This window comes from Populus alba, chromosome 3 (assembly GCF_005239225.2).
Source record: "Populus alba chromosome 3, ASM523922v2, whole genome shotgun sequence".
In the NCBI taxonomy this organism is placed as follows: Eukaryota; Viridiplantae; Streptophyta; class Magnoliopsida; order Malpighiales; family Salicaceae; genus Populus; species Populus alba.
Window position 1 is genome coordinate 13,777,492 of NC_133286.1, and position 26,288 is coordinate 13,803,779.

The 26,288-nt window shown below is 35.1% G+C and overlaps 3 protein-coding genes and 1 long non-coding RNA gene across 7 annotated transcripts; 2 read left to right on the forward strand and 2 right to left on the reverse strand.

Moving 5' to 3' along the window:
• Positions 1 to 724: 724 nt before the first annotated feature.
• LOC118028715 (formin-like protein 14) lies at positions 725 to 9,867 on the forward strand. Its single transcript, XM_035032412.2, has 18 exons — positions 725 to 884; positions 1,046 to 1,158; positions 1,250 to 1,956; positions 2,051 to 2,272; positions 2,354 to 4,143; positions 4,385 to 4,514; positions 5,904 to 5,975; positions 6,077 to 6,175; positions 7,118 to 7,159; positions 7,234 to 7,314; positions 7,396 to 7,446; positions 7,529 to 7,610; positions 7,719 to 7,813; positions 8,195 to 8,266; positions 8,383 to 8,499; positions 8,622 to 8,690; positions 8,779 to 8,845; positions 9,169 to 9,867. Exons 2-18 carry the CDS (start codon positions 1,086 to 1,088, stop codon positions 9,393 to 9,395), a joined length of 3,996 nt encoding a protein of 1,331 aa, XP_034888303.1. The 5' UTR covers positions 725 to 884; positions 1,046 to 1,085; the 3' UTR covers positions 9,396 to 9,867.
• Positions 9,868 to 9,929: 62 nt separating this feature from the next.
• On the reverse strand, positions 9,930 to 11,419 carry LOC118028717 (ubiquinol oxidase 2, mitochondrial). The gene is made up of 4 exons (XM_035032413.2): positions 11,030 to 11,419; positions 10,812 to 10,940; positions 10,213 to 10,701; positions 9,930 to 10,116 (listed from the first exon to the last, which is right to left on the reverse strand). The coding sequence occupies exons 1-4, from the start codon at positions 11,339 to 11,341 to the stop codon at positions 10,057 to 10,059; spliced, it is 990 nt and encodes a 329-aa protein (XP_034888304.1). The 5' UTR covers positions 11,342 to 11,419; the 3' UTR covers positions 9,930 to 10,056.
• Positions 11,420 to 16,672: 5,253 nt separating this feature from the next.
• On the forward strand, positions 16,673 to 20,206 carry LOC118028713 (urea-proton symporter DUR3). Its single transcript, XM_035032411.2, has 9 exons — positions 16,673 to 17,223; positions 17,311 to 17,418; positions 17,509 to 17,604; positions 17,689 to 17,771; positions 17,858 to 18,078; positions 18,178 to 18,440; positions 18,540 to 18,778; positions 18,879 to 19,528; positions 19,687 to 20,206. Exons 1-9 carry the CDS (start codon positions 17,041 to 17,043, stop codon positions 19,965 to 19,967), a joined length of 2,124 nt encoding a protein of 707 aa, XP_034888302.1. The 5' UTR covers positions 16,673 to 17,040; the 3' UTR covers positions 19,968 to 20,206.
• On the reverse strand, positions 18,879 to 22,737 carry LOC118028714 (uncharacterized). 4 transcript variants are annotated; one of them, XR_012169452.1, is made up of 3 exons: positions 22,249 to 22,731; positions 20,675 to 21,412; positions 18,879 to 20,610 (listed from the first exon to the last, which is right to left on the reverse strand). It is a non-coding gene; the product is annotated as an uncharacterized lncRNA (long non-coding RNA). The 4 variants fall into 4 exon arrangements; XR_004684086.2 differs by having other exon boundaries at positions 18,879 to 20,754; positions 21,267 to 21,412; positions 22,249 to 22,721; XR_004684085.2 differs by having other exon boundaries at positions 18,879 to 20,850; positions 21,267 to 21,412; positions 22,249 to 22,721.
• Positions 22,738 to 26,288: the final 3,551 nt, after the last annotated feature.

A 26,288-nucleotide genomic window follows, 5' to 3' on the forward strand; every position in this document is an offset into this window, starting at 1 on the left:
TGCCATCAGCTTCCGTCCGCTGTCAGATGCACGTTACTTGAGTCGAAATGCTTCAAGCAAAAACTCTGTTTGCCTCCGTGTTCCAAACTCTAGCCTGAGTGTGGGTTCATAGGGATCTCTAATTTTTTTTTTAAAAAAATTTAATTGTTGTTTGATATTCAATGCCAAACTAGCACTAACAAAAAGCATATTTATTTTGGTGTTTTAAAAATTATTTTTAGAAATTATTATTTTTTATTTCAAATTAATTTTTTAATATTTTCTTATTATTTTGATATATTTATGTTAAATGTAAATTTTATAAAATAAAAAAAATATTATTTTAATATATTTCTATGTGAAAAATATTTTGAAAAAATAACCATTACTATATTTTTAAAAACTTCCAATTTTAATTGATATTTGCATTAAAAAATATTTTTTTAGTAATTTTAATATAATAATAATAAAAAAAATATGTAAAAAATAATAATTTTACAAAATAATCAGCATCACAAAATCTCGGAAACTATTGTTGTGGCTTGGGAATAGGAAGTACTCAATTATTACTTGACAAGTAAAAGACTTAATTAACCTCTTAGACGCGCTTTCAAAATCTACCAAATCGATCCTTAAACTGGGGCCTTTTATCGTCTTTCCAAATAAAGGCTGCCTTGCAATGGGCTTCTTACCAGCAAATGGGCCAGTACACGTATCTGGGTTCCATAATTATTTAATTTTCAAAAAACCAACAAACGAGATAGGAGAAAAAACTCTTTCTCCACTCCTGCCTCCTTGCCTTCCCGTTCCCAAATTGAAAATTCAAAAAACTGAGAAAGGTAAAGCAGCAACACTTCCACCGCACTCAAATCTGAAAGAAAACACGCAGTTTGCCTCTCCTTCAGGTTTTTTTCTTTCTCACTTCACTTCTCTTTCTGTCTGGCAGCTTAGAAAGTTTAACGAGCCTAAAATTGTTCAAATTTCAAATTTATCTCTTCATTTCAATTAATTTATTTTTCCTTGTAGCTTAATCAAAAAATTCTAAGTTTTTGCTATCATTCCTCAGGTTACAACAAACAAACACATGTAAATTTATTTTGACAGAAATGTCCCTCCTCAGTAGATTCTTTTACCGGAGACCCCCTGATGGCTTACTCGAATTTGTTGATAGAGTTTACGGTAATTAATTTTCGATTTATTTAATTTTCACAACATGTGGCGTTCTGTGTGTTAATTCTGTGTGTTTTTGTTGATTATGTGTGTTTTGCAGTGTTTGATTCTTGTTTTTCCACTGATGTGTTACCGGATGGAATGTACCAAATTTACCTGCACGAAATAATAACTGAATTATATGAGGAATTTCCGGACTCTTCGTTTCTGGCCTTTAATTTTCGGGAAGGCGAGAAACGGAGTCAGCTTGCAGAAATTTTATGTCAGTATGATGTTACTGTAATGGATTATCCGCGGCAGTATGAGGGTTGTCCATTGCTGCCATTGTCTTTGATTCAGCATTTTCTTCGTGTTTGTGATAGTTGGCTTTCGAAAGGGAATCATCAGAATGTTATCCTTTTTCACTGTGAGAGAGGGAGTTGGCCATTGTTGGCATTTCTTTTGGCCAGTTTCTTGATTTTTAGGAAGTTGCATAGTGGTGAGAAGAGGACTCTTGAGATTGTTCATAAAGAGGCTCCTAAAGGGTTCTTGCAGCTCTTGTCGCCACTCAATCCTTTTCCATCTCAACTTCGTTATCTTCAGTATGTGGCTAGGAGAAATATAGCACCTGAGTGGCCACCTCCTGAACGGGCGCTTTCTTTGGATTGTGTCATTTTTCGTGCCATTCCCAGTTTTGATGCTGGAAATGGGTGTAGGCCAATCATTCGTATTTTTGGTAGGAACTTACACACAAAGGGTGGACTTTCTACGCAGATGCTCTTCTCTACGTCGAAGAAGAAGAAGTCTGCCCTTCGGCACTACTGCCAGGTGAGAGGCTTGCTGTTCTATGCCATTTCATATTACTTTATACTCAATTTATCTTTCCCAAGGCAATGTGAAATTGACTGTTCTTTCTTTGTAGGCGGACTGTGATGTGATAAAGATTGACATTCAATGCTTGGTGCAAGGAGATGTTGTCTTGGAGTGTCTGCATTTGGACTTGGATTCTGAAAGGGAAGTTATGATGTTTCGTGTAATGTTTAATACCGCTTTTATTCGGTCCAATATATTGATGCTCAATTCTGACAATTTGGACATTCTTTGGGATTCAAAAGAGCGGTATCCTAAAGGCTTCCGTGCAGAGGTGAATTGATTATCAAATGAACCGTTTCTTTTCTTTCTCAATTTTGCATTCCATTTGATTAAATTACATGTCAAAGTTCAGGTTCTGTTTGGGGAGGTTGAGAGCATCTCCTCTCCGCAAGCTCCAACTACAATTTTAAATGGTGAGGAAAAAGGTGGATTGCCGATTGAAGCCTTTTCAAGAGTTCAAGAACTATTTAGTGGCGTTGAGTGGGTTGATAACAGTGACGATGCTGCATTGTGGTTGCTTAAACAGCTATCAGTCATTAGTGATGCCAGAGAATTTTCAAGAATGCAAAGTCAAGTGAGTTCATATGCATCACCTGTTGATTCTGAAGATGAAAATAATGCATCTAGCACTGCTGATAGTTCGGATGAAGCATTTGATTATGTTTCCAAGTCTACAGCTGAAGGAATGAAACCATTGATGTCAAATACTGTTGAGTCAGTTCCCTTGTCTGCTGAAAGTAATGATCCACAGGATTTGGATCTAACTACAGACCCTCCACCTCAAGTTTCAGTCAAGGGTGTACCATCCTCTCTTCATCAACAATTATCAGTTGCAGGTGTAGGAACTCTGACTTCTCCATGCCCCCCTCAACCCCCTCCACCACCCCCTTTTGCTCGCACACCACCACCACCTCCACCACCACCACCGCCCCATCCTCCATCTTCTATTTCTAACCAAAGTCCTCTGTCAGTGGCTGCTCCGCTAGACCCATACCCTCCTCCCCCCCCTCTTCCACCATCACCTCCTCCACGTCCCTCTACTACTACTAGCAATAGTAAATCTCCACCACCACCTCCACCACCACCTCCTCTTCCCAATGTCTCTAGTGGAGATTTATCAACAGCTTCAGTTCCCACTAGTAAAAGAGATATTCCACCACCTCCTTGTCCACCTCCCCCTCCCAACTTCTTCAATAAAGATGCTTCTTTACCACCTGCCTCTCATAATACATGTCTGCTACCACCTCCACCTCCTCCCCCGCCTCCTCTTCCTAACTTCAGTAAAGATTCTGGTATACCACCCCCTCCCACCTGCAGAGGCCCTCCACCACCACCACCTCCTCCTCCTCCTCCTAACTTCAGTAAAGATTCTGGTACACAACCTCCTCCCACCTGCAGAGGCCCACCACCACCACCACCTCTTCCACCTCCCCTCTTGAGTTCTTCTAAAGGCCCACCACCTCCTCCTATTTCTTCTAAAAATAGACAATCCTCTGTGCCACAGCGGCTTCCAGTGCCTCCTCCACCACCACCACCGTTGCCGCCATTCTCAATGAGTACAACTAATAATGTTAAAACATCACCACAACAGCCGCCGCCGCCGCCACCACCACCACCCCCTCCTCCTCCTATGACACTGTCTTCAAGTTCAAAACCTACTGCTAGTTGTATCGGTGGGGCACCACCTCCTCCACCTCCGCCTCTGCCTCCTTTTGGTTGCAACCCTGCTAATGCCCCAAGGCCACCTCCTCCTCCTCCTCCTCCTGGTCGCAACCCTACTAATGCCCCAAGGCCACCTCCTCCTCCACCTGGACCTACACGTCCCACTTCCACAGCACCGCCTCCGCCTCCGCCACCCAAGCCTCCTGCAGCTCCCCCTCCACCACCTGGTCGTGCCTCAGTACCAGGTCCACCTCCACCTCCTGGAGCAAAGGGCTCTAACGTGCCACCACCTCCACCTCCATCTGCAGGAAGAGGAAAAGCTTCTTTAGGGGCAAGTAGCCATGTAAGAGGTCGAAGTGCTGGCGGGTCTGGTAATGCCCCCAAGAGAGCTTCTCTAAAGCCCCTGCATTGGGTTAAAGTTACTCGAGCAATGCAAGGGAGTTTGTGGGCTGACTCGCAAAAACAGGAAAACCAATCAAGGTTTGTGCATATGGTTAAAGATCAACATTACATTGCCTGCTTGATAGCTCATTGAGATGCACATATATCCTTTATGCTGATTAACTTTGACAAATGTACACAAATTTTACTTGGAACTCACAGAATGAATTCAGAAACTCTCCAGTAATTCAACCACTCATTTTATGTTTCCCCCTTTCCATATGTTATAGCATGTATCTTGCTTGCATTAGTGATCTCACCCGATGAATGTTGATAGCAGGGCTCCTGAGATTGATATATCAGAACTTGAAAGTTTGTTCTCAGCAGCCTCTGTTTCAGATGGGAAAGGCAGTATTAAAGCTGGAGGTCGACGTGGTTCTAACATTAACAAACCTGAGAAAGTGCAATTGGTAAGGTGTTATATTTGTTTAAATGGGTGCGCACTTATTGCATTGTATTAGTCCAGATTCTCTGTACTTTTCAGTAATATATTTTCAAGAAGAGAGAATCAATGTGATAACTTGCTACTTTAAACAATAAGTCTTCCTTTTGAATTAAAAGCGTTAATTTTTCTTTTCAAAATAAGGGCTAAGCTTTTAATTTGAATAATATCAGAAGTTTAACCTGGAGAACTAACAGTAAATAAATTTCATGTCAAAGCTGAAGGCTGTATAATAGGAGATTAAGGCTGATCTAACGAGCCTAGTTTATAATGCCTCGTAGGCAGGATTTGGAATTCGAACTCTACTTTTATGGATGAAGTTCGAAAATTGGCTTGAAAAAATGTCCATTATAAGGGAGCAGAATTGATACTTTCATAGAGTTTAGAAGTAACAATTCAAAGTTCCCCATATTGCTGCGTATTATGTGCAAGCCATAATTCTTGTTGATTACTAGATTTTCCCTCAGATTGAACTCAAGGTTTTGGTGCTTGAATTAAATCATAAAATGAATCTAGCATAAATTGGTTGATTGGTGCGCAACAAACTCCCAATTTTTTCAGTATGATGAACACCAAAATCAATATTGTCAATTATGTGAAAATAAGAAGCAACAACACTAAAAACAAGTAAGTGATAAAGAAAATAACAATGAAGTATGGAGCTCAGGAGCCACTTGAAGAATCTCAAGGACTTCAATGCTTGAAATTGAGTGATCTCACAATACAACTTCCAATAACTGACTTTCTTAACCATCTTTGCTCCTTTTGCACCACAGTTTGCAAACTAGAGTATTGTAAATACAAGTTTTAAATTTGATATAGAGCTGGTTTACACATTGTCACATAAAAGAAGTGGCTTTGAATCCTTCAAATTAGTGAGCTGATGCTTCAAAGCCAGTGATATAGTTACAACCACCTAAAAATCTTCTTCTTTTTGTGTATGCGCATGTGTGTTAGAGTCGTTTTTTTTCTTCTGCAGCTATTTTTACTGTCATCATTGTCAAAATAACAAAGCAGTGAGATCTTTTCATGTAAATCATGGACATTTTACTTATTGGCACTTATGACAATTGAAATTTGACGTTTGATTTACCTGTACCATGCCCGTAGTGGGATTGATCATATCAAAATTGAAAATGAGCTAGTCTACTGTTGGGCAACAATTAGATATAATGATGTTTCAAATACTCATTTTCTCACCGATTTTTAAATTCGGCATCTGCTGAACACAACTGGTAAAAGGGAAGTGCTTTTAACTCTTCCCACTTTGATCAAGAAATATCTTCTCTTTGAATTCAGAAGTACAAAGAGTTATCTTTATAATGACTTGAGTTTTTGGTTGAATTTCTTTCTGTAGGTAGACTTGCGAAGAGCCTATAATTGTGAAATAATGCTCACAAAAATTAAAATTCCTTTGCCAGACATGATTGTAAGTCCATCTTTCTTGTCAGCTACTTTACAACTTGTACCATTCAGTTGGCTTGGACTGAATTTAGCTTTCCTAATTTTTATCTTCATCTGTATGCTCAGAAAGCAGTTCTAGCTCTGGATTCCTCAGCTTTAGACATTGACCAGGTTGAGAACCTCATCAAATTTTGTCCTACCAAGGAAGAAATGGAAATGCTGAGGGTAATCTATTCTTTTATCACCTAACAATATATCACATATGTTCATACATGCTACTTTGTCACATTTGATTCTTGTATCTAACTCATGACTCTGAAAAAAAGAAGAGAATATCGACAAGAAATTCAAATAATTAAAGATGTGCTGATTATGTTGTTTTCTGATATAACCAAAATATATTTTTAAAGAGCATGGAGTTAAATATAGAGCAAATAAATTAGAAAAAGAAAATACTATAAAGAAAAGAATGAGAAAAATGAATGGTACAACCATTCATTTGATGTGCAAATTACAACGATTTGTTAGTCTTCACAAAATTATGACTCCAGTTTGCAAATATTTGCAAGTCATAATAACTCAGTACAAAAGTGTTGTGGTAGTACACCAAATATCTGCAAGTCACAATAATAATGTCTCTTTTACTATGTTATAGATTTTTAGGCTCTGAGTTTCTGGAGCACACTTGCAATGAATGTCTCATGTGAGATCTTGCTGCTTCGATGTTTAAGATGTTTCAGTTTAAAGGGAGCCTTTTGGCCTTCTTTTATATTAGGCTTGGAGCTGAAGTTAGCACATCCTTTATTCTATCAGAGAGAAAAGTACATGCTAATTTATTTTGTTTTTCTTTTGGCATGGTTAAACGCAAATGTGAAGTACTATTAACTGCATGGATGGTGTGAGATATGTTATAGGGATGCATGATGGCTAATTGTAGGTAACGTTTATGAATCAAAACCCAAGTTTTCTTAACAACAAAATTAATCCTTTAAATATTGTAATATAATCAACAAAACAAAGCCTTAGCAGATTAATTAATTTAAAAAATACACCAACCAAATTTATGGTGACAGCATGAGTCATGTAAATTTGGTATGCTTATTTGCAGTACAAAGGCAATGTGTTATTTATTTGCTGTTACTTACATGCTCTTGTTAATATTTGCAGAATTATACAGGTGACAAGGAAATGCTTGGAAAGTGTGAACAGGTAAATTCCAATGCTGTTACCTTGAATGCATGCACTGCTTGTATCTAGATGGCTAACAAGATTTTGTTGCTCAGTTTTTCCTGGAGTTGATGAAGGTTCCACGAGTTGAAGCTAAGTTGCGAGTATTTGCGTTCAGAATTACCTTTTCTAGTCAGGTATATTTCTGGATTACTCAAATTTGATTCAGAATGCTATTTTCGTGGGATAACTTGGCATTCATCATATGTTTTCCTCAGGTGGATGACTTAAGACGAAATCTGAATAGTATAAATGATGCTACTAGAGAGGTATCTTTAAAAATAATTGGTTATGAAGTACGAAGATGAATGTTTGCTTGTTCTGCATATTTAATGCACAATATATTTTCAGGTAAAAGAATCAGCGAAATTGCGTCAGATAATGCAAACAATTCTCACTCTGGGAAATGCTTTGAATCAGGGCACTGCACGAGGTATCACTCTGCTTGTGAAAGTTATAGTTTCGGTTGTTTAAATTTGCAGGCCTTATACCTCTTCTTGTATTATACATTCTCATTTCATACTACTCATCTTTATTGCAGGATCTGCTGTAGGATTCAAATTGGACAGTCTTCTTAAATTATCAGATACTCGTGCAAGAAACAATAAAATGACATTAATGCACTACTTGTGCAAGGTAGATAAGCTTAAACTAGAAACTTCAAATTATCATGTTGTTAGCTGAGTAAGTGTTACAACATTTAATGCTTGATATTCTCATTTTTTTTTTGTCATTTTCTTGAAGAACTTGCTAGTAACAAAAGAACAGAAAATATTAATGCCAGTGCTCTACTTGTTTGATGATTATATCTTCATATATAGGTTTAGATTATACACTTAGCCTATTGCTATTCTGTTTGTTTAATGCTGTATTTTATAACTGATTGACCTTTTTGCTGTGTTTAATTTATTCTTATGAGTTTAGATGTGTCCCACTTTTGTAAATTTTCCACAAAAATTATTCTAATGGTATGGGCATTCATGGGATGCCTTAATTGTTCTGCTGTCTTGATTCTAGCTACTAGCTGAGAAAATGCCGGAGTTACTAGACTTTGATAAGGACCTTGTTCATTTAGAAGCTGCCTCTAAGGTATCCTTAATAGATTCTTAGCGCTAGCTTCTTCCTTGATTACTTGTAACTTGCTGATTGTCACTGAAGCCGATATGTTCTCTTATAACTTGTTTCCTCCTGCTTTGGTTTACCAGATTCAACTGAAAACTCTGGCTGAAGAAATGCAAGCTGTGAGTAAAGGCCTTGAAAAGGTTGAACAAGAACTCACCACTTCAGTAAATGATGGTGCCATCTCCACTGGCTTTCAAGAGGTGAGCATGAGTACAGATGCTTGGCTACATTTTTAAGCTCACAAAGATAACCTTGAGTACAATTTTCTTAGTATTGATATATTCATTTATGTCTCTTGAACCAACATTTTCCCCCTTTACAGGTCTTGAAGAATTTCCTTGACACTGCTGAATCTGAAGTTAGGTCACTTATCTCATTGTATTCTGAAGTGGTAAGGCCTCAACAAACTCTAGATGCTATGTAGTTATTACATGCAGTTACTGGTTTTATCCCTAAATTCCTCATTCTTTATCTTTCAGGGAAGAAATGCAGATTCCTTGTCTCAGTACTTTGGAGAGGATCCGGCTCGTTGTCCCTTTGAACAAGGTTAATAACCAATGCTTTTTGTTTATTTCTTCTTTTCATACGACGCAGTATAGTTCACTTGATGTTGTTTTTGGCATTTGTGCAATAATAGGTATACAAGATTTGGCATGTTCTGATTTTTATCCCTGGCATGGAAGTTCTGATTAATTGGGTCGTTGATTCTTCTGTAATGAATCATAAAAAAACAAACAAGCTAACAAAAACCAAAATTCTTATTTGTCATTTTGCGGATTTTGAAGCTGTCTTTGCAGTCTCATAGAAATTAGTTTTATAATGTCAATGGTGTTAACTGATGTTCCTTTTATCATGCTTGCATTTTGCAGTGACACAAATCTTGGTTGTTTTTGTTAAATTGTTCAAAAAGTCACGAGAGGAGAATGAAAGACAGGCTGATGTTGAAAAGAAGAAATTGGAAAAGGAAGCCATGAAGGAAAAGGCAACCACTAATTTATCTGCTAGGAAAGATGGTGTTGATAGCGATAAGTCAACGCTTGGCTTTCAAATTCAGAAAGACCTCCTTAATCATGGTTCTAATCACACGACAACCTGAAGAGGAGATTCTTGGAGGAGGTTAGTCTTGCATGCCAATGGCAGCATCCGCAGTACCTCAAAGTCCACGTTAAAAGCAATAGAATAGTGCTTTACAGAGCCAAATGCAACTCAACAATGTGTTAAATTTTACTTGCTTAGAACCAGGAATTTCATGGCGAGCTGCCCTTCGCCGGCACAAACCTGTTTTTCTGGTCACGGACTCAATCCCCACATATGCCTAGATATCATATAGCCCCCACAAACTGTACATAGCACAAGAAATCCGTCATCACCTCCACGTAGTTCCCATCTTTCTTCCCATCCCAAGTGATGATATTTATGATAATATATTACTTTAGAGAATCAAAACTTTGTGGCAAGTGGCTGTAGCTCCCTGGAGAACTAGTTTTGCAGATACTGATATCTGATATCGGTTCTTCCGCGGAAAATTTTAGCGCAGTCAATAGCATTATTGAAAGTTTATATGGTCACCTTCGTGATGTTAAAAGTTTACTTGGTTGATTTTACAGCAGTATAAGAGCAAGGCCATTCGTATCAAAGAACACAAAAAAGCTATTTTTTTTAAAGAATAACGTGTTACAATAGAATGAATCTGATGGCTCTGGGAGCATGTCTGCGCTACACACAAACTTCCATAAATCCAGGACCGCCTTAAAGAATTAATGATATCCGATTGGAGCAGGTGTATACCTTAGCTCTTGTCCTTGACATTGAATGTCCTGCAATTCAGAAAATTCAATAAAATCAGATAAATCCGACCACAAATGCCACCTACAGGGACAGCAATTTTCATGGCTGCAAGTGTAAATTCTTACCGATGCGTAGTGGTTAAGGTCTCGGTGATGTGCTTCATCAGCTCTTATAACGAACACAACATCACGAAGCGTGGAGTTGGGAGGCAAGCGCCAGTAGTCAATGGCAATAGCAGGGGCAGGCACGTTCTCAAAACTACCGTTGTCCAAGTCCTTGAGGAACTCCGAGTAGGAGTTGACCGCCTCCTCTTCCAAGTACCCTACTATACGGTGAGCAAGCTTCGGAGACGCTAAATATGCCAGAAAATAAGCATTGAAGAAGACACCTTGGACAGCAAACACAAGGGCCCGTTCGTACCACTGGGGCTTGGCTATTTCAACGAAGGTCATAAGATGCATCCGCTCGTTCTCAGCTTCTTCTAAAAGAGCTTTTATCCAGCCGCCACTTTGCTCGAATCGTCGTAGCGATTTGAAATGCAAGAGCATCCCTCCAACCATGCCTGGAACAGCAGCTACTGTCTCCAGCAGCATGGCATGGCACATGTGCCGTCTCTATCACAATTGATGAAAATTTAGCTCGTAAGTTTAGATTCTGATGTTTCAAGCACAGCGAATTCTGTTTATAAACTTCGTCACAGCAAGAGATTGTATATGATAGCTACCTGGAAGAACAAGTAAGTTGGGTATTTGAGGACCTGGACGGTCCAGTAGGCAAATTTATCCATGGTTGTACCAGGCTTATGGTGCTTCTTCACGTCAATTGAGATGTCAGGTTTGTAGGACTCCCATGGCTGCAAATCAGAAAACGAAAATGCTTCAATTATTCAGTAACCTCATGGCTTTGACAATGGCAGCAGTGGATTAATATAAAAGCACATACCCTGAAGCAGTTCCACTTCCAAGCTGTGCCATCCTCCTTGGTGATCTTGGGGGGGGAGACACCCCAATAGCTCACGATGGCCTTACCATCTTCTGTAGTAAATGAATTTGCAGCTGCCTTTGGTTTCTCCTCTTCACCTGGTATAACAGGCGGTGCTGAAGCACTCCAACCTCGGACTCCATAAGAGGCAAATCTGGTCGAGCTCATGCCTGCAGTTGCGGGCCTCGAAAAACTGGTTGTGGTTGACAAGAAACGAGGGCCAAGTTGCCCCAGAAGCAACCTGGAAACCTTCGTTGCTGTGCTCTGACTCATAATCAAAGACGAAGAGAAATGTGAAAAACAATGCTGTAATCTTGCTTTGTCAGTGTTATTGTTGTGTATGATGGAGGCTGCTTGAAGTATTTATATAGCTGTGTAGGTCTATGATTACAATATCATGAGAAATCGGAAATGAGGAGGAAAGGCAAGAAAGATGGCTAAAAAAATAATAAAAAAAAAGTAGCCTGGTTTGACACGCTCCATTTTCTTGGAGTTATATTTGGATGCGATAAGTAATCTCGCATGTGCTTAGAAACCACGAGGACATCTGTTAAATTTCTTGCGTGTTTTAAAATTTTTTATTTTAATTTTTTTATATATATTTTTGAATTATTTTAATATGTTAATGTTAAAAATAAAATATTTAAATTTATTTTTAGATAAAAAATATTTTTAAAAAATAATAAGCCTCATAATATTAAACATATTATTTATTTAAAATAAGGAAGCATGTGAAAGGAGAATCAACAACGACAAAAAGAAAAAAAAATATGTGCTTTGGTCCTTTCGCACGAGTGATTGAGGTTCAAAATTTCTTTTTTTTTTTAAGTGGTCAATTTGCAAACATGACAAGTTAAAATGTCAATGATTGAAAGTAAATGCAATAAGCAAATAAATAAATAAATAAAATGGTAATGATAATCCAATGTATATGCCTGCTTTGACTATTTTTACTACATGAAGTTTCTGGATATTTGATATTTCTGTGTTGAAATTGTCCCTTCCCATCTACAAAAGACTTCAAATTTATTAAATTTGTTTGGGAGGCACGGCTTGAGAGCATCTAGAAGATATAGTTAAATTGATAAAATAATATTTTTCATAATATAAATATAGATTTAAAACTAAATTAATAAAATAATATTTTAATTACAAAAAGCCATTTGAAAAGTCAATTATATTGAAATGGGATAAATAAGTATTTTTTTAAAATAATTTAATTTATTTATTGAACATAAATTATTAAATTTATGATTAAATATGTGAGATTAGATGAAAATATGATGAAAAACATAAAAGAACATCCATGGAGGTTGAAATGAGAAATAGGTTTAGAAGTTGTTGAATTGAGTTGGCTAAATAATAATGTATTTAAATATGTAATGAGACAAATTAATATTAAAAAAATGAAAAGAAAAACACTATTTGAAAAGTCAATTGTATTGAAATAGAATAAATAAGTGTTTTTTTTTATTTTTTAATGATTTTGATGCCATAATTTTTTCAGATGAATATATTTAATTGGTTTATTGTTTTCACTTTGTTGATTTTAATATTCTTAAGAGATATATAAAAATATTATTTGCGTGAAAAAATAAAACATTTGTTTAGTTTTTCCCTTAAATCTTGAAAACCAAGTGATATTACTTTTTTTTTTGGCTCCTCATTTAACATCTTCGTTGAAGTTGCCCTAACACTGGAAACTTTATAGTCAAAGGTCAATCCTGGGGGGCGGTATGGACCACATTCGGATTGGGCCACGACAAGCAGGATGGCCTGGTCTGGTCTGGTCTGGAATTGACGGTGGAAAGGACCTCACAAAGAATCAGTCCACGTGGCAGCATACCCACAAGGCCATCACAAAGAAAATGCTCTCATGTTTAAGGCATGGCTGTTCACCTTACCACTCCCCCCCGCGCTATATTCCGGTGTCTTTTATATATTTATATGATTTCTTTAATTAAATTATATAGCGATTAAAATAAACGTTCGTCAGAAGTGTAAGGATTTAAAATTTATAGGAAAAACTTCAAAACATTTATTAATGCATTTCTTTTTTTTATAAAATTATTATTTTTTTAAAGAGAGAAGAAATTGTATTTCTTTAATCAAAAATTCACAATCCTTTATTCATGTATTTTTTTTTTATCTTGAAAAAAACATATCTTTAATGTTAGAAGCATAATCTATGTCAGCTATTTCTTTATACTATAATAATGAAGCAACTATGTTTCGAGTTTATGGTAATATTTACAATGATAAATTAAGACATATAAATATTCGATATTGATATGTTTGAGAGTTAATTATAAATGGAATAATAATCATTGTTTATGTGAAGTCTGTAAATAATTTAGCGGATTCACTCATGAAAAAACTATCTAAGAACATGATAAAGAAAACAACTAGTGGAATGAGTTGAAACATGTTATTAAAGATACCGGTAATGGTAACCCAACTTTGGATTAGCACAAAGTTTGTTTCTAAGTTTAATGAGTAATAACAAGTTGTTATTTAGCATTTTTTAGACATTGATAATTAATTTTGAACCCTATTCTAATAATATTCAGTGTGTTTTATTACGTAAAGAAAGATGAGCGTTGTCACTTAATGAAATTTAAAGTTTGTGTTTAAAATATCTAGACATGTATAACCCCATCTCTATGAATATAGAAATAATGTTGCTTTTGATAAGATTTGAGGTTTTCTCTTGTAAATATTCGTGAAAAATAAGATTTTAGCACATTGCCATGATAAATGCTAAACAATTTTAAACCTCTTTAAGAGTTTGGATAATATCGTGTGAGATTCCACAACAAAAGTTTTGGTTTACTCTGCGGACACCAAGTATAATTCAAGTTCTACCACTAATTGATGGTTTAAATTGCAAAATACCTTGTTGTAATTATAATTCTATCAAATGAAAATACATTCATTACAAATTAGTGGGGGGATTGTTGGTGTAGTTTGTAAATGAATAAAGAATGAAAATATTTCTATCCTATATTAAAAAAGAAATAGTCCCTCCTAAATACTTACAAGTATGAGTTTTTATTGTATAGTAAATTGAGTGAAAGCTAGGATAGATGAGATCTCTTAGTGAGTTTTCTAATTTTATTATATGTATATTTATAATACCATAAAAATGGAACTTGGTACTTAATATGTCAATGAGATTAATTTTTTTTTAGTTTATTTTTTTTAATTTTTATAATTAATGATGGCAATTGTAACTACTAGAATAAAACTAAATAATAGCTATTCAGTTTAATTCAAAATATAATTGTTTAATTAATAGTCATATAGTTTCATTAACAATCATAATGTTTCATTATAATGCTTTAATTCTATATAAATCTGCTACTATACAAAGAAAAAAAAGATATACAAAAAACATATTTCCTTTACCTTTTTTTTTTATTCTTATTTTTTCAGAGGTTTAGAGAGTTTAGTTGTATCATGTCTCCATGCGGGAAAAATAAACATTTTTAAAACAATATTTTCACATCTCTAAGCTAGCTTTTTATTTGTTTCTATACCCAAACAATTTACTAATAATATCGAGTTTCGTGAAAATGCTAAAAAGTTTTTAAGAATCTAGATATTATTTTTTATGTTTATTGTTTTTATCCAAGTCATCGCAAGAGTGAGGTCAATAAACTATTTCTATGCTAAAAGACTTGAGAATTCATATTGAGCTTTTACTGTTCGTATGAACAATGAAGTTCCTCTTTTTTTTTAGTTTCCCCTTTCATTTTTTTTCTATTCCCCCTTTTTTTATTTCAAATTTATCATTTTTTTTTCAATTTCATTCTTAAATTATTTTTTTCACAATCATCTAAATTGCTTTTAAATCGAGCAAGTTGACTAGATCATATCAAGATAATTCTCATGTAATTTAATTTTAAATACAAGCCAGTAAGGAGTTAGATAAGTTAGATTGAGAGGTTTTTTTTTTTTTTTTTTTTTTTTTAATGCAAGTTTGATCTTTAGACTTTTTTTATTGGTTGGTCATGTCACCTTTGGATCGGTCAAGTCAACTAGGTGACATCGATGATTTTATATACAGTTTAATTTTAAACCCGAGCTATATAAGAAGTTGGTCTGAGAGGTTTTTTATATCAGTTTTTTTTTTTTATATAATTTTACTTTCAAACTTTTTACTAGTATGTCAGGATTCCCTTGGATTAATAAATTTGATTGGATCTTATTGTGGCAATTCATACACGATTTAATTTTAAACTTGGGTAAATGATGAATTATATCAAGAAATTTTAAAATTGACATATTAAATCAGTATAAGAAAAATATTAAATAACTTTTTATAATCCGAATATTTTTTATTACTTTCAAACAAATCTTAATTTAACCCGCTGCGTACTGTAAACTGCTTAACTTCAATATAATTAGATTACACATTTTAATAAAATTGTGTCATTAGATATTTTTCTAATGACATAATTAACACCACAATCAGTAATGCAACAAAAATTATGTCTTAAAGCCACCTTGGAAAAAAGAAACATCTCTCTTCTACACAATTTCCCCCCTGAACTCAAAGGAGCGCTCGAGTATTATTTTTTAAAAAAAGCACTATGACATAATAAATTATCTTACACATATAAATTTTTAATCGATTTTTTTGTATAGTTTATCATGAAAATATTGCAAACTTTATGGCAAAAAAATATAAAAATATAAGAATTTAATATTGAGATTTTTTCAAACCAAAGGAACTAATCATTATTTCACTAAAAACATAAGCATAAAATAATAATTTACTCTAATAATTAAAAATAAAATGAATAAATAACAATATTTTTAAGTTCTTGGCACCCAAATGTTAATTTAATCCAAAACAAATTTAGATTCAATTGATAATCTATTATAATTCTTATATTTGAAATAAATTATTCAATTATATAATTGAATTCAATTTTAATATTTAAAATATATGTGGAAATAAATTGAATTAAAAGTCTTAACTATTTTACTTTTAATTTAAAAATATTTTTTGTTATAAAAATTATTTTTAATTTATACTCATTCACTCATCAATCAATTATAATCCACATATATTACAAAAAAAAACTCTATTTTTCATGTATAATTGGCTTAGCAAAAACCCAAAAGGAGAGAGAGAAACAAAAAGAAAGATCAGGAAAAAACCAAAAAATGAAAGAAAGAAAAAAGAAATGGAAAAAAATAATAATATTAATTTCAAAATAGATTACTGTGGTAAATCAAAATGTTTTTCATCTGATTTATTTTTACATCTTTTTTGTAAATTAAAATTTATTTATAATTCAGGTTAATACCCTCGAAACAAAATTTCAAACATAAAAATTTATTTAATCATCTAAATTCAATTCACAAGTTAAGAACAGAATTGCTTAACTCAAATACTTGAATTATTGGAACAACTGAAGTCATCGGAATTAAAGTCAGAAGAATCCGCAAGGGGGCTGGTTCCAAAGTCTTTGCTGTCATGTATCATAATCAAATTACATAAATCTCCCTCATCCCAGCACAAAACTTCAATTAAAACACCAAAAAGAATGAAATGATGGGCCCATATTTACAATGATGTCCAAAAGATTCTCCTTCGTCCCAACCAGATAAGATACTATTTTACACTGTAGCTTCGGAGTTTGGTTCTTTCAGCAAGAGCAAGAGCCTCTATATATCCGCGGACCTTGTCTGTGGCAGCACAAGTCCACTTCTACATATAGCCCAGTGGTGTTTTTTTTTAAGTTTTTTCATATAATTTTAAAATTATATCTAAAATAAATAATTTTTTAGAAAGATGCTGACTCTAGTGTGAAAATGCACCTGATTGCGAAGCCTACCACTTGACTATTTGTCTACATATAGCGCATGCTCAAGCTCAATCAAGAAAGCAAGCCATATGGTGCATTGAAGAAGAGAAGGTACCGATACTGTATTAGCGTTAGCTAGCTGTTGCTTGCTCGATGGCTTCTAGTCAGGTTCAGTGTCCGCCATTTGGATTCTCGGCCAAATATTACTCATCAGAGGGTGGAAGGTGTGTGAGGCAGATCAGTTTCTTCGAAGGAAAAGCTGTGCTCAATCAAGGTGTTGGCTATTCTGTTATTCTTGGTTTTGGAGCCTTCTTTGCTGTCTTCACCTCTTTCCTGGTATACAAACCCCTCCCCCTCATATTTTCTACTCTGTATACATTAAACTTGGAAATTTCAATTATCAAGCTATTTTGCGTGGTTCAGGTATGGCTGGAGAAACGATATGTTGGGTCTCGCCACACTTCAGAATGGTTCAATACCGCTGGCAGGAATGTAAAAACAGGCCTTATTGCCAGTGTGATTGTGTCCCAGGTAACATTTGCGTCTTGCTTTATTTTTTCCTGTGTTCTTTATGGACTGGATATTCATCTTGTGCATTAAATTTGCTGCCAATTTATACAGTGGACATGGGCTGCAACCATCCTGCAAAGCTCCAATGTTGCCTGGCAGTATGGAATTAGCGGGCCCTTTTGGTATGCTAGTGGGGCTACTATCCAGGCATGTTCCCTGGTTTTTTTTACTCTTGAATTTCCAGAAAAGAACACTCTGCATCTGAATTTAACACTGTTTGCAAATGAACAGGTACTTTTGTTTGGTGTAATGGCTATAGAGATTAAAAGAAAGGCTCCCCATGCTCATACTGTTTGTGAAATTGTAAAAGCCCGGTATGACACAGTAGATGGAACAAGTGTTAATAAGCTCGTTTGTTACCCCTAAAATTTACTGATAATCTACTATTCTTTTGCTTCAGTTGGGGGACTCCAGCACATATAGTTTTCCTTGCCTTTTGCTTTTTGACGAACATTATTGTCACGGCTATGCTACTTCTTGGTGGTTCTGCTGTTGTCAACGCACTTACCGGAGTGAACATTTATGCTGCTAGCTTTCTGATACCGCTTGGAGTCATTGTTTACACTCTCGCCGGAGGACTCAAGGCAACTTTCTTGGCAAGTTACATACATTCTGTTATAGGTATTTCTACTCATAATCGTGAAAGTTTCCTGATATATATGAGAACTTCGATTCATGATTTTGATTTGGTTTTGTTGTTTTTACTACTTTGGATTTCAGTGCATGTGGTTCTAGTTATCTTTGTGTACCTAGTTTACACTGCAAGCAGCGAACTAGGTAGTCCCAGTGTCATATACCACCGTCTGTTAGAGGTCGGAAACAAATCAAGAGTATGCCAGGAGCCATTTTCCAATGATGGACAATCCTGTGGTCCCGTTAGTGGAAATTACAAAGGGTCTTACCTAACAATGTTGAGTTCAGGTGGGCTTGTGTTTGGAATTATAAACATCGTAGGCAACTTCGGCACAGTTTTCGTTGACAACGTAAGCTTCATGATTTAGCAACAGCATCTTCTTCACAGTGGTTTTCAGAACTTTCAAGGTTTTTTCACCTAACCTATGTTGTTGTTCAAACTGTTTTAGGGATATTGGGTTAGTGCCATAGCTGCAAGGCCTTCATCAACTCACAAGGGCTACTTGTTGGGTGGGCTGGTGTGGTTTGCTGTACCGTTCTCTTTGGCAACATCTCTAGGTCTAGGAGCGCTTGCCCTTGATCTACCGATAACAGAGAGCGAGGCAAGCCATGGACTAGTTCCTCCTGCTACTGCTATAGCTTTGATGGGGAAGGGAGGATCCATACTTCTTCTAACAATGCTTTTTATGTAAGCACATTTTATTCTTAGCTTGAACTTTTCTGTACTTCATCTTTCTAGCCATACTTCATGGGGACAATCTTAGCAGTTGTATACATATAATGATCAGGGCTGTGACATCTGCTGGGTCATCTGAGCTGATTGCAGTTTCTTCACTGTGCACATACGATATATACCGTACCTACATAAATCCAGATGCAAGTGGGAAAAAAATCCTCAAAGTATCAAGGGCTGTTGTCCTAGGCTTCGGATGTTTCATGGGATTGTTAGCAGTAATATTAAACAAAGCAGGAGTTTCATTGGGCTGGATGTATCTTGCCACGGGAATTCTTATCGGTTCTGCTGTCCTTCCTATAGCCTTTATGCTTCTATGGAGGAAAGCAAATGCAATAGGTGCCATTCTTGGAGCAATCATCGGATGTGTTCTTGGGGTTATAACTTGGCTAGTAGTTACGAAGGTCGAGTACGGTCGGATAAACCTTGACACAACTGGGCGAAATGCACCAATGCTTGCGGGCAACCTTGTGTCAATGCTTACTGGTGGAGCAATCCATGCTGTCTGTAGCTTTTTATGGCCACAAGACTATGATTGGGATACGACCAAGCAGATCACAATGGTCGAAAAGGAAAAGAATGAGTTGCCAGCAGAAGAGTTCAAGGAGGAGAAACTCATAAAAGCGAAAGCCTGGATTATTAAATGGGGTGTTGGTTTTACTGTGGTGATTGTTATATTATGGCCTCTCCTCACTCTTCCTGCAGGTAATTTCATCCTCCTTGATATTTCTGATATTGTAAAGTGTCTCAACAAGAAAAGGTCAGAATTCTTAGAAAGAAAGAAACTGCCTAATGTTTTCGTTCACCTGTCTTTCGATTTGGTTGGTAATATTGGTTTGTACTTACCTGTGGTTATTTTGCAGGTGAATTCGGTTTAGGCTACTTCACATTCTGGGCAGTGATAGCTATAGCATGGGGTACCATTGGATCTGCGGTGATTATTGCTTTACCATTGATGGAAAGCTGGGAGACCATCCAATGTGTCTGCCTCGGCATGTTTACTAATGACAGGCTGATGGGAAAGGTGGAGGAGATGAATACCAGGCTACAAGCAATTATTTTGGCTATTCCTGAAGCAGAGAGAATTTATTTGCTAGAGGAAGAGAAGGCCAAGAGAAAGGAAGAATCTGAACACCTAGCTTAACGTGCTCCTAAGTCCTACCACACATACTGATGATCCCTTTAGCTCCAAGCGAACGCTTTGATGTGCAAATGCATGTGCAAAGATTAAAGGCAAAGTTTCTTGTGTAAATAAAGACAATCTATCGCTAGTGGCTTCAGCTAGCACCGGTGTGATTTCTTTGTATAAAATTTAAAATTCAAGTGTTTTCACCAATCACATGAAATGATGATTCAAAAGCAAGATTAGAGTTCCAAAAGACATTTTCAGTTGAATACTTGATCATAACTCCTGTGCCTCATTTTCTGAAAGACCTACTTTTCTTTACTCACAGAAGTGAAATAGGAGTACTATTTTTATCTAACATTCCGGGTTGAAGCCCGGTTTGGGTTGGTGATGGTTCCGGTGCTCAAGCCACCAGGCTAATCTATGAAAATTACAAACATAACCGCTCCATCCAATCTGGAATGCAAATAATATAACTTGATTATTTTGAAGAAATCTTGATTTATGTTAGGAACCAAGTGCAGTTTCTAGATCCGTTTTACCAGTCTTTCACAAGACAAGTTTTGATGCATTATTTAGCTAAAACTTCACAACTTAAAAATCTGCTGAGTGAAGATTTCTGCATAGTCTCTTATACAAGCAACTAAGAGATTCCTATCACCTCATCTGCTGAGTGAAGATTTCTGCATAGTCTCTTATACAAGCGACTAAGAGATTCCTATCACCCCATACCCATGGGAGACTGCGAGAGGTGATTGCTTTGAAACGAGCCTATCTTCAGACCACAGCTCCAGATTTACTGTCCCTGTTTCCCAAAGGATGTAACACTTACAAACCTCATTAACGTTAAACCGATTGACTAGAGTCGGACCCTGACATTTATCAACCAGCACCAATTCACCTGAGATAAATGTAATGGGCGACATCCAGATTCACAAAAATTAATAGGCGTCAATAAATGGCACTATATACACGCTCCCAGAGTTCTTGTAATAGTAAACGAGGTTGTTGTAGTTACACTGACTACTTTATACTGTTTCTTTATACATGCAAATTGCAATAACTTAAAATTTCAGCATTGTTTCACGGTGATCTTGCAAATATGAAAAATGATTTCAGCAAACATCAAGGATTGTTACCCTAGAGCTTCCCATCTCTATTGTTAATCCCATGATTAACAGCAGAAATTTGAGTCAACTTTGATCATCCTCATGGTTTGTTTCCTTTCCTTATTCCTTTCTGTTCCATTTACACTCTACCTTTCTGCTATAAAAACTATATAAAAAAAGTCATATAACACCATAAAATAGAACTTACCATTAGGGAGAAGATTCTCGCGATAGAACTGAACCCCAGATTCAGGCCAGATTTCATGCTCTGATCCATCAATGGAGGTGAAGGAGACAAAAGTTTCAGTGGGGTGCGAGAGATTAAGCGTTGGGTGTACTCTCAAGCAAACCAGTCTACAACACAGAAATAACAGCAATAGTTTAGCATGCATAGCTTCGTATACACGTTAGCACATGCTTGTGTATAATGATTAAAAGAAAAGATACAGGCTTACAGCCATAGTACGCATTAAGCATACAGGAGGAACAAGCAGGAAGTTAGGAATAAAGAAGATTCAAATGAGTATAAATGAGGAAAATGGAGTACGTCCAAGGATTTCTCATGTGAAAAAATAGCAATCTCGTAGAGAAACAATGAAGTATATAAATATTAGGTAAGTGGATGTTTCGAAGAGTATCTCATTTGAAAAGACTGATTTTGTACAGAGAAAAACAAGGTAACCTGCAATTTCAGAACAAACTTCAGAATGTGTCTACTGGTAAAAAAACTGTAGAACAGCTTCTGCAGTGCATGTTGGCGTGCTTCATAATTTTCCAATGTTCTCGTCAATTTGTTAAGCACAATAAGATGCCAGATTCCATCACATAAATAGGTAGCTGTGATGGAAAAACAGTTAAAAAATATCTACATATGATGGTTGACAAACATGGTCAGTGCAAGGACAGCCTTGAGAGCATGAGAGGATATTTGAGAATGTAGTTGTTATTGTATTTTAAAGTGATTTTTACTTAGAAAAGCATATCAATAATATTTTTTTATTTTTAAAAAATTATTTTTAAGATCAGTACATCAAAATAATTTAAAAACATTAAAAATATATTAATTTAAAACAAAACAAAAATAAAAAAATTTTAAATTTTTTCAAAAATACTTTTAAAAAGCACTCCCAATCAGATCCATAGCTAATTTCATTAACAACATCATGAAGGAGGAATGTTCTGGATCTAACCTTGAAAATCCACCAGAACCAGCACCAATGCTGCGGGCTACAATTCCAGAATCAATCTGGAGAATCTTCGGATTATCTTTTTGGATAGATATCTTCCATCGAAGAACCAACCCTCCACCAATATCTCCTTTCGCTATCTCTCTTTGGACGTTGCTGCATCATCACCACATATGAAAGAATGTGAAAGTTGCTTTCTTTTCTTCACCCTCAAAACACAATTGCCATAGATGATATACTTGACCAAAGCAGATTTCTTTGGTCTCTGCGGAAGAGAGAAACTTGAAAATGAATCAACGAGAATACCTCTACGAGATTCAATCATCACTAAAATACGACATTGGCAAATATTAAATAAGATTAAAGAAGAAATGATGTTGCTGGGTCCCCGGTGAAAACTTTTCGATGGACAAATCAAAGATCTTGTGAACTGTCTTGTTTCACGCAGACTGACTATTCAAGAGGTTGAGGTTAAGGTAGTGTTTTGCATTGCTTTTGGAAATGTTTTTGAAAAAAAATTTATTTTTATTTTTCTTTAAATTAATATTTTTTTGATATTTTCAGATTATTTTGATTCAATAATGTTAACATTCAAGTTGGCATCACCATTCAAAAAGCAATCTGCATTCAGGCATCCGATCAGGCAATTACAGTAATTAAACTCGTGATCTTCACTATTTTAATTTTCTCTTTTATGGAAGATGACTGATTATATGTTGCTTCAGATCTTCAAATTGGGGAAGATCTCTCCATCTGGATGTGATCTGGATCCCGTTTCAGAATGTCTTGCAACCGCATGGAACTAAATAAGCAATCACAGGACAACTGGAGGCAAATTATGTGCACAAATGTGCAAGCTTTGAGATCAAATATCGGAATTATCAGAACATGCTCGTGATCTGTTGTGAATCAGAACGCATCCTGCAGATAGGTCAGAGGTGAGATTGTTAAATCACAAAAATAAGCAGCAATCATAAACTCAGAAATCAAAGCAAGCTCAAGCTAAATGTCTTTACCGTTTGGAATGACAATAAACACAATTCAATATCTAACAGTAAATGATATCAGCATTAGCAACAGGTTCCATACTGAGATCAGACCAGAAGTACGCGGCAAATGTACTTAGCATTAAAAGGGTAAATATACTCCTGAACACAGAAAATCAAAACCCACAACTAGTTTCAATGTGGTTTAGGAATCAAATTCATTTCCATCATTGAAAAACAAGTTAGAGAGAGTTTAAACTCAAATCAATGATTTAAGGGTGCTGCTTTAAGGAGACAGAGTCGTGGCAGCTACAGAGTTAGGAGAGAGGGAAGGAGAGAATGATGCCACACAACAGCAAACCGCAATCGGAGGTTCTCCACAGGCGGGAAGAACTATCTTTGATATACAAAGACTTCTGTTTTTCATTTGTTACAGGAAAACAAATAAAGTTCCTCGACTAGAAGATACAAACCACAAACCGAAGTTTGATTAGCAATTTTCAGCCTTAGCGCCTCGAGGGTAAGCATGATGCATCCCTTTTATTAGACATGACACCACAAACTCCAAGCAAATTAATCCCAAAGAGCCAAGAGGGCTATTATGGTGATACATTAATCTGTCTTCATCGTTTGCTTGTTTTATTTTTCATCCAGTCTCAACTGTTGAATAGAATCTCAAGGATACAGCCCAGCTGCACCCCATTGAGTGATTAAAAGAGTTAGGAAAGCTGCATGAGGAAAGACAAAAAGGGAAGACTGTCCAAACTCTCTCCTTCTAGGTTAATTTAGCATGTTCCATTACGGATCGGTTTGAAAAAAAATTTAATGTTAAAAAAATATTCAGATGTTACTAATTTTTTAGTACTAGAACAAAAAATTATAAAGTTATTAAACTTGAAAAATTTAAATCGTGTGAGAATAAATATAATATAAGCCGGTTAACTGTGTTTTCAAAAACAACTCATTAAACTCGTAAAAATATAGTTTGATTAAAAAAAATTTCAAGATAATAGTTTTTTAATATTAAGACAACAAAATATTGGATTTATTTGGGTCAACCCGGGTTAATATGTCAAATTCACGATCCAAGTTATGAGACTATAATAACTTCATAGAAAGCAAATCAAAATAAATTATAAAGTCTAATTTTCAATCAATCTAATGTTGAATGATTAAATTAAAAAAAAATAATTAAAAAAAAAACTAAAAAGCGACCCAAGATAACTTATCAAACTTACAGCCCGGGTTTTAAAATTGAGATAACTTAATGGAAAGCAAATTAAAACAAATTATAAATTTTAATCCTCAACCAACCTAATATTAAAAAATAAAATTAAAAAATAAATCAATTAAAAAAAACATAAAAAAATATATGAAACTCAATTCTCTGTCATATCCAAGGTTGAATGATGAAATTTGTAAAAAAAATAATTAAAAAATAACATAAAAAAATAAGTCAAGTCAACTTGAGTTAACCCCTTAAGCATTATCCCTGAGTTATGAGATCGGGATAACCTAATAAAAAACAAATCAAAACAAATTATGAAGCCTAATTTTCAATAACACAATATTAAAAAAAGATCAATTAAATAAAGGAAAAAAAACTAAGTTAATTGGATTAACTCACCTAACCTGCGATCCAGATTATGAAATTGAGATAACCTAATAAAAAACAAATTTGTTATTGAAATATCAGTGACTTGGGTCATGAGATTGAGATAACCTCTTACAAAAAAAATAAAAAAAATAACTCGATTTAACCGAAGTTAAAATGCCAAAACTTATGACCTTGATCGTGAGACCAAGATATCCTCATAAAAAGCAAATCAAAATGGATTATGAAGCTCAATCTTCAATTAATCTAGTGTTGAATGATGAAATTGAAGAAAAAATAATTAAAAAAAAACATAAAAAAACAACTCAAGTCAACTTAGATTAACTCGTTAAACACTATTCTTGAGTCATGAGGCTGAAATAATATAATTAAATGTAAACAAAGTAAATAATGTAATCTAATTCTCAATTAACCAAATATCAAGTAATAAGATTAAAAAAAAATTAATTAAAAAAAATGATTGAAATGATTGTTTAAGGGCCAGAGATGTTAATCGACCAAGCATTTGTACAGTTAAAAAGGTTCATTGGTTTGCCCGATAAGATCAAATTAACAAACGATTGAAATCTCGTTCATGCTTTCCTTCTTTTCTTATTTACTTATGCTTTATATTTCCTATCGCGGCACCAAAGCAAGTCATTAGAGACGTTTTAGTAAGTGATGCATGAAAGAGTTTTTTTGTTGATTTATGTCCAAGTTCCTACAGCTTTTAAATATATATTTTGTTGCCAAGTCATTTAAGATGTGGTGAAAGGTGCAGATCAATATTTTTTAAAAATTGGATTTGTTTTTGCTCTCACTTTTCTAGGCAAAGCAGATGATTTGTTATTGAAATAAATTACTTGATTTGGTTAGTGCTTTAATCCTGACCTATTTGATCTTAATTTGTTCACCCACTTTCTCAATAATTTTGTTGAATGCACACGAAGTATTTTTATTTTCCATTTGTGTTGTAGTGGCATTTATGGGTTTGCCTCCTATTTTATGGATTGTTTCATCAAGAATACAAGTTTTAGAGAGCTTGCAGCAAGCTGCAGTCTTAAGAACTTTTGAGCTTGCTCTATCCTTAGTTGACCCACTCCAAGTCTATTGCGAAGGAGGTTGGAAAATTTTGGTTAGTTTAATTGCTTTGACAATTTCTTTTTCACTTTTCAAGCCTGCGCTAGCATAGCAGTTTGAAAATTAAGTTCCTGTCATTATCTTAAGTGCATCAAAATCATGTCATGTTATTCAACAATATGATTTTCACCATATTATTTTTGTTTGCTGCTGTTTATTTGTTCTTCTTTTTACAACGAGGTGCTGCAAATTTGACAATTTCTTTGCGGGAGAAACATTCATTTCACTCCACTTTACTTTAATTAAAATTTCGCCATTGCAGCTCTCTCTTTCTCTCCACTCTTACGTTCTCACTCTCTCAATCTTGCTCTCAAATATAAGCC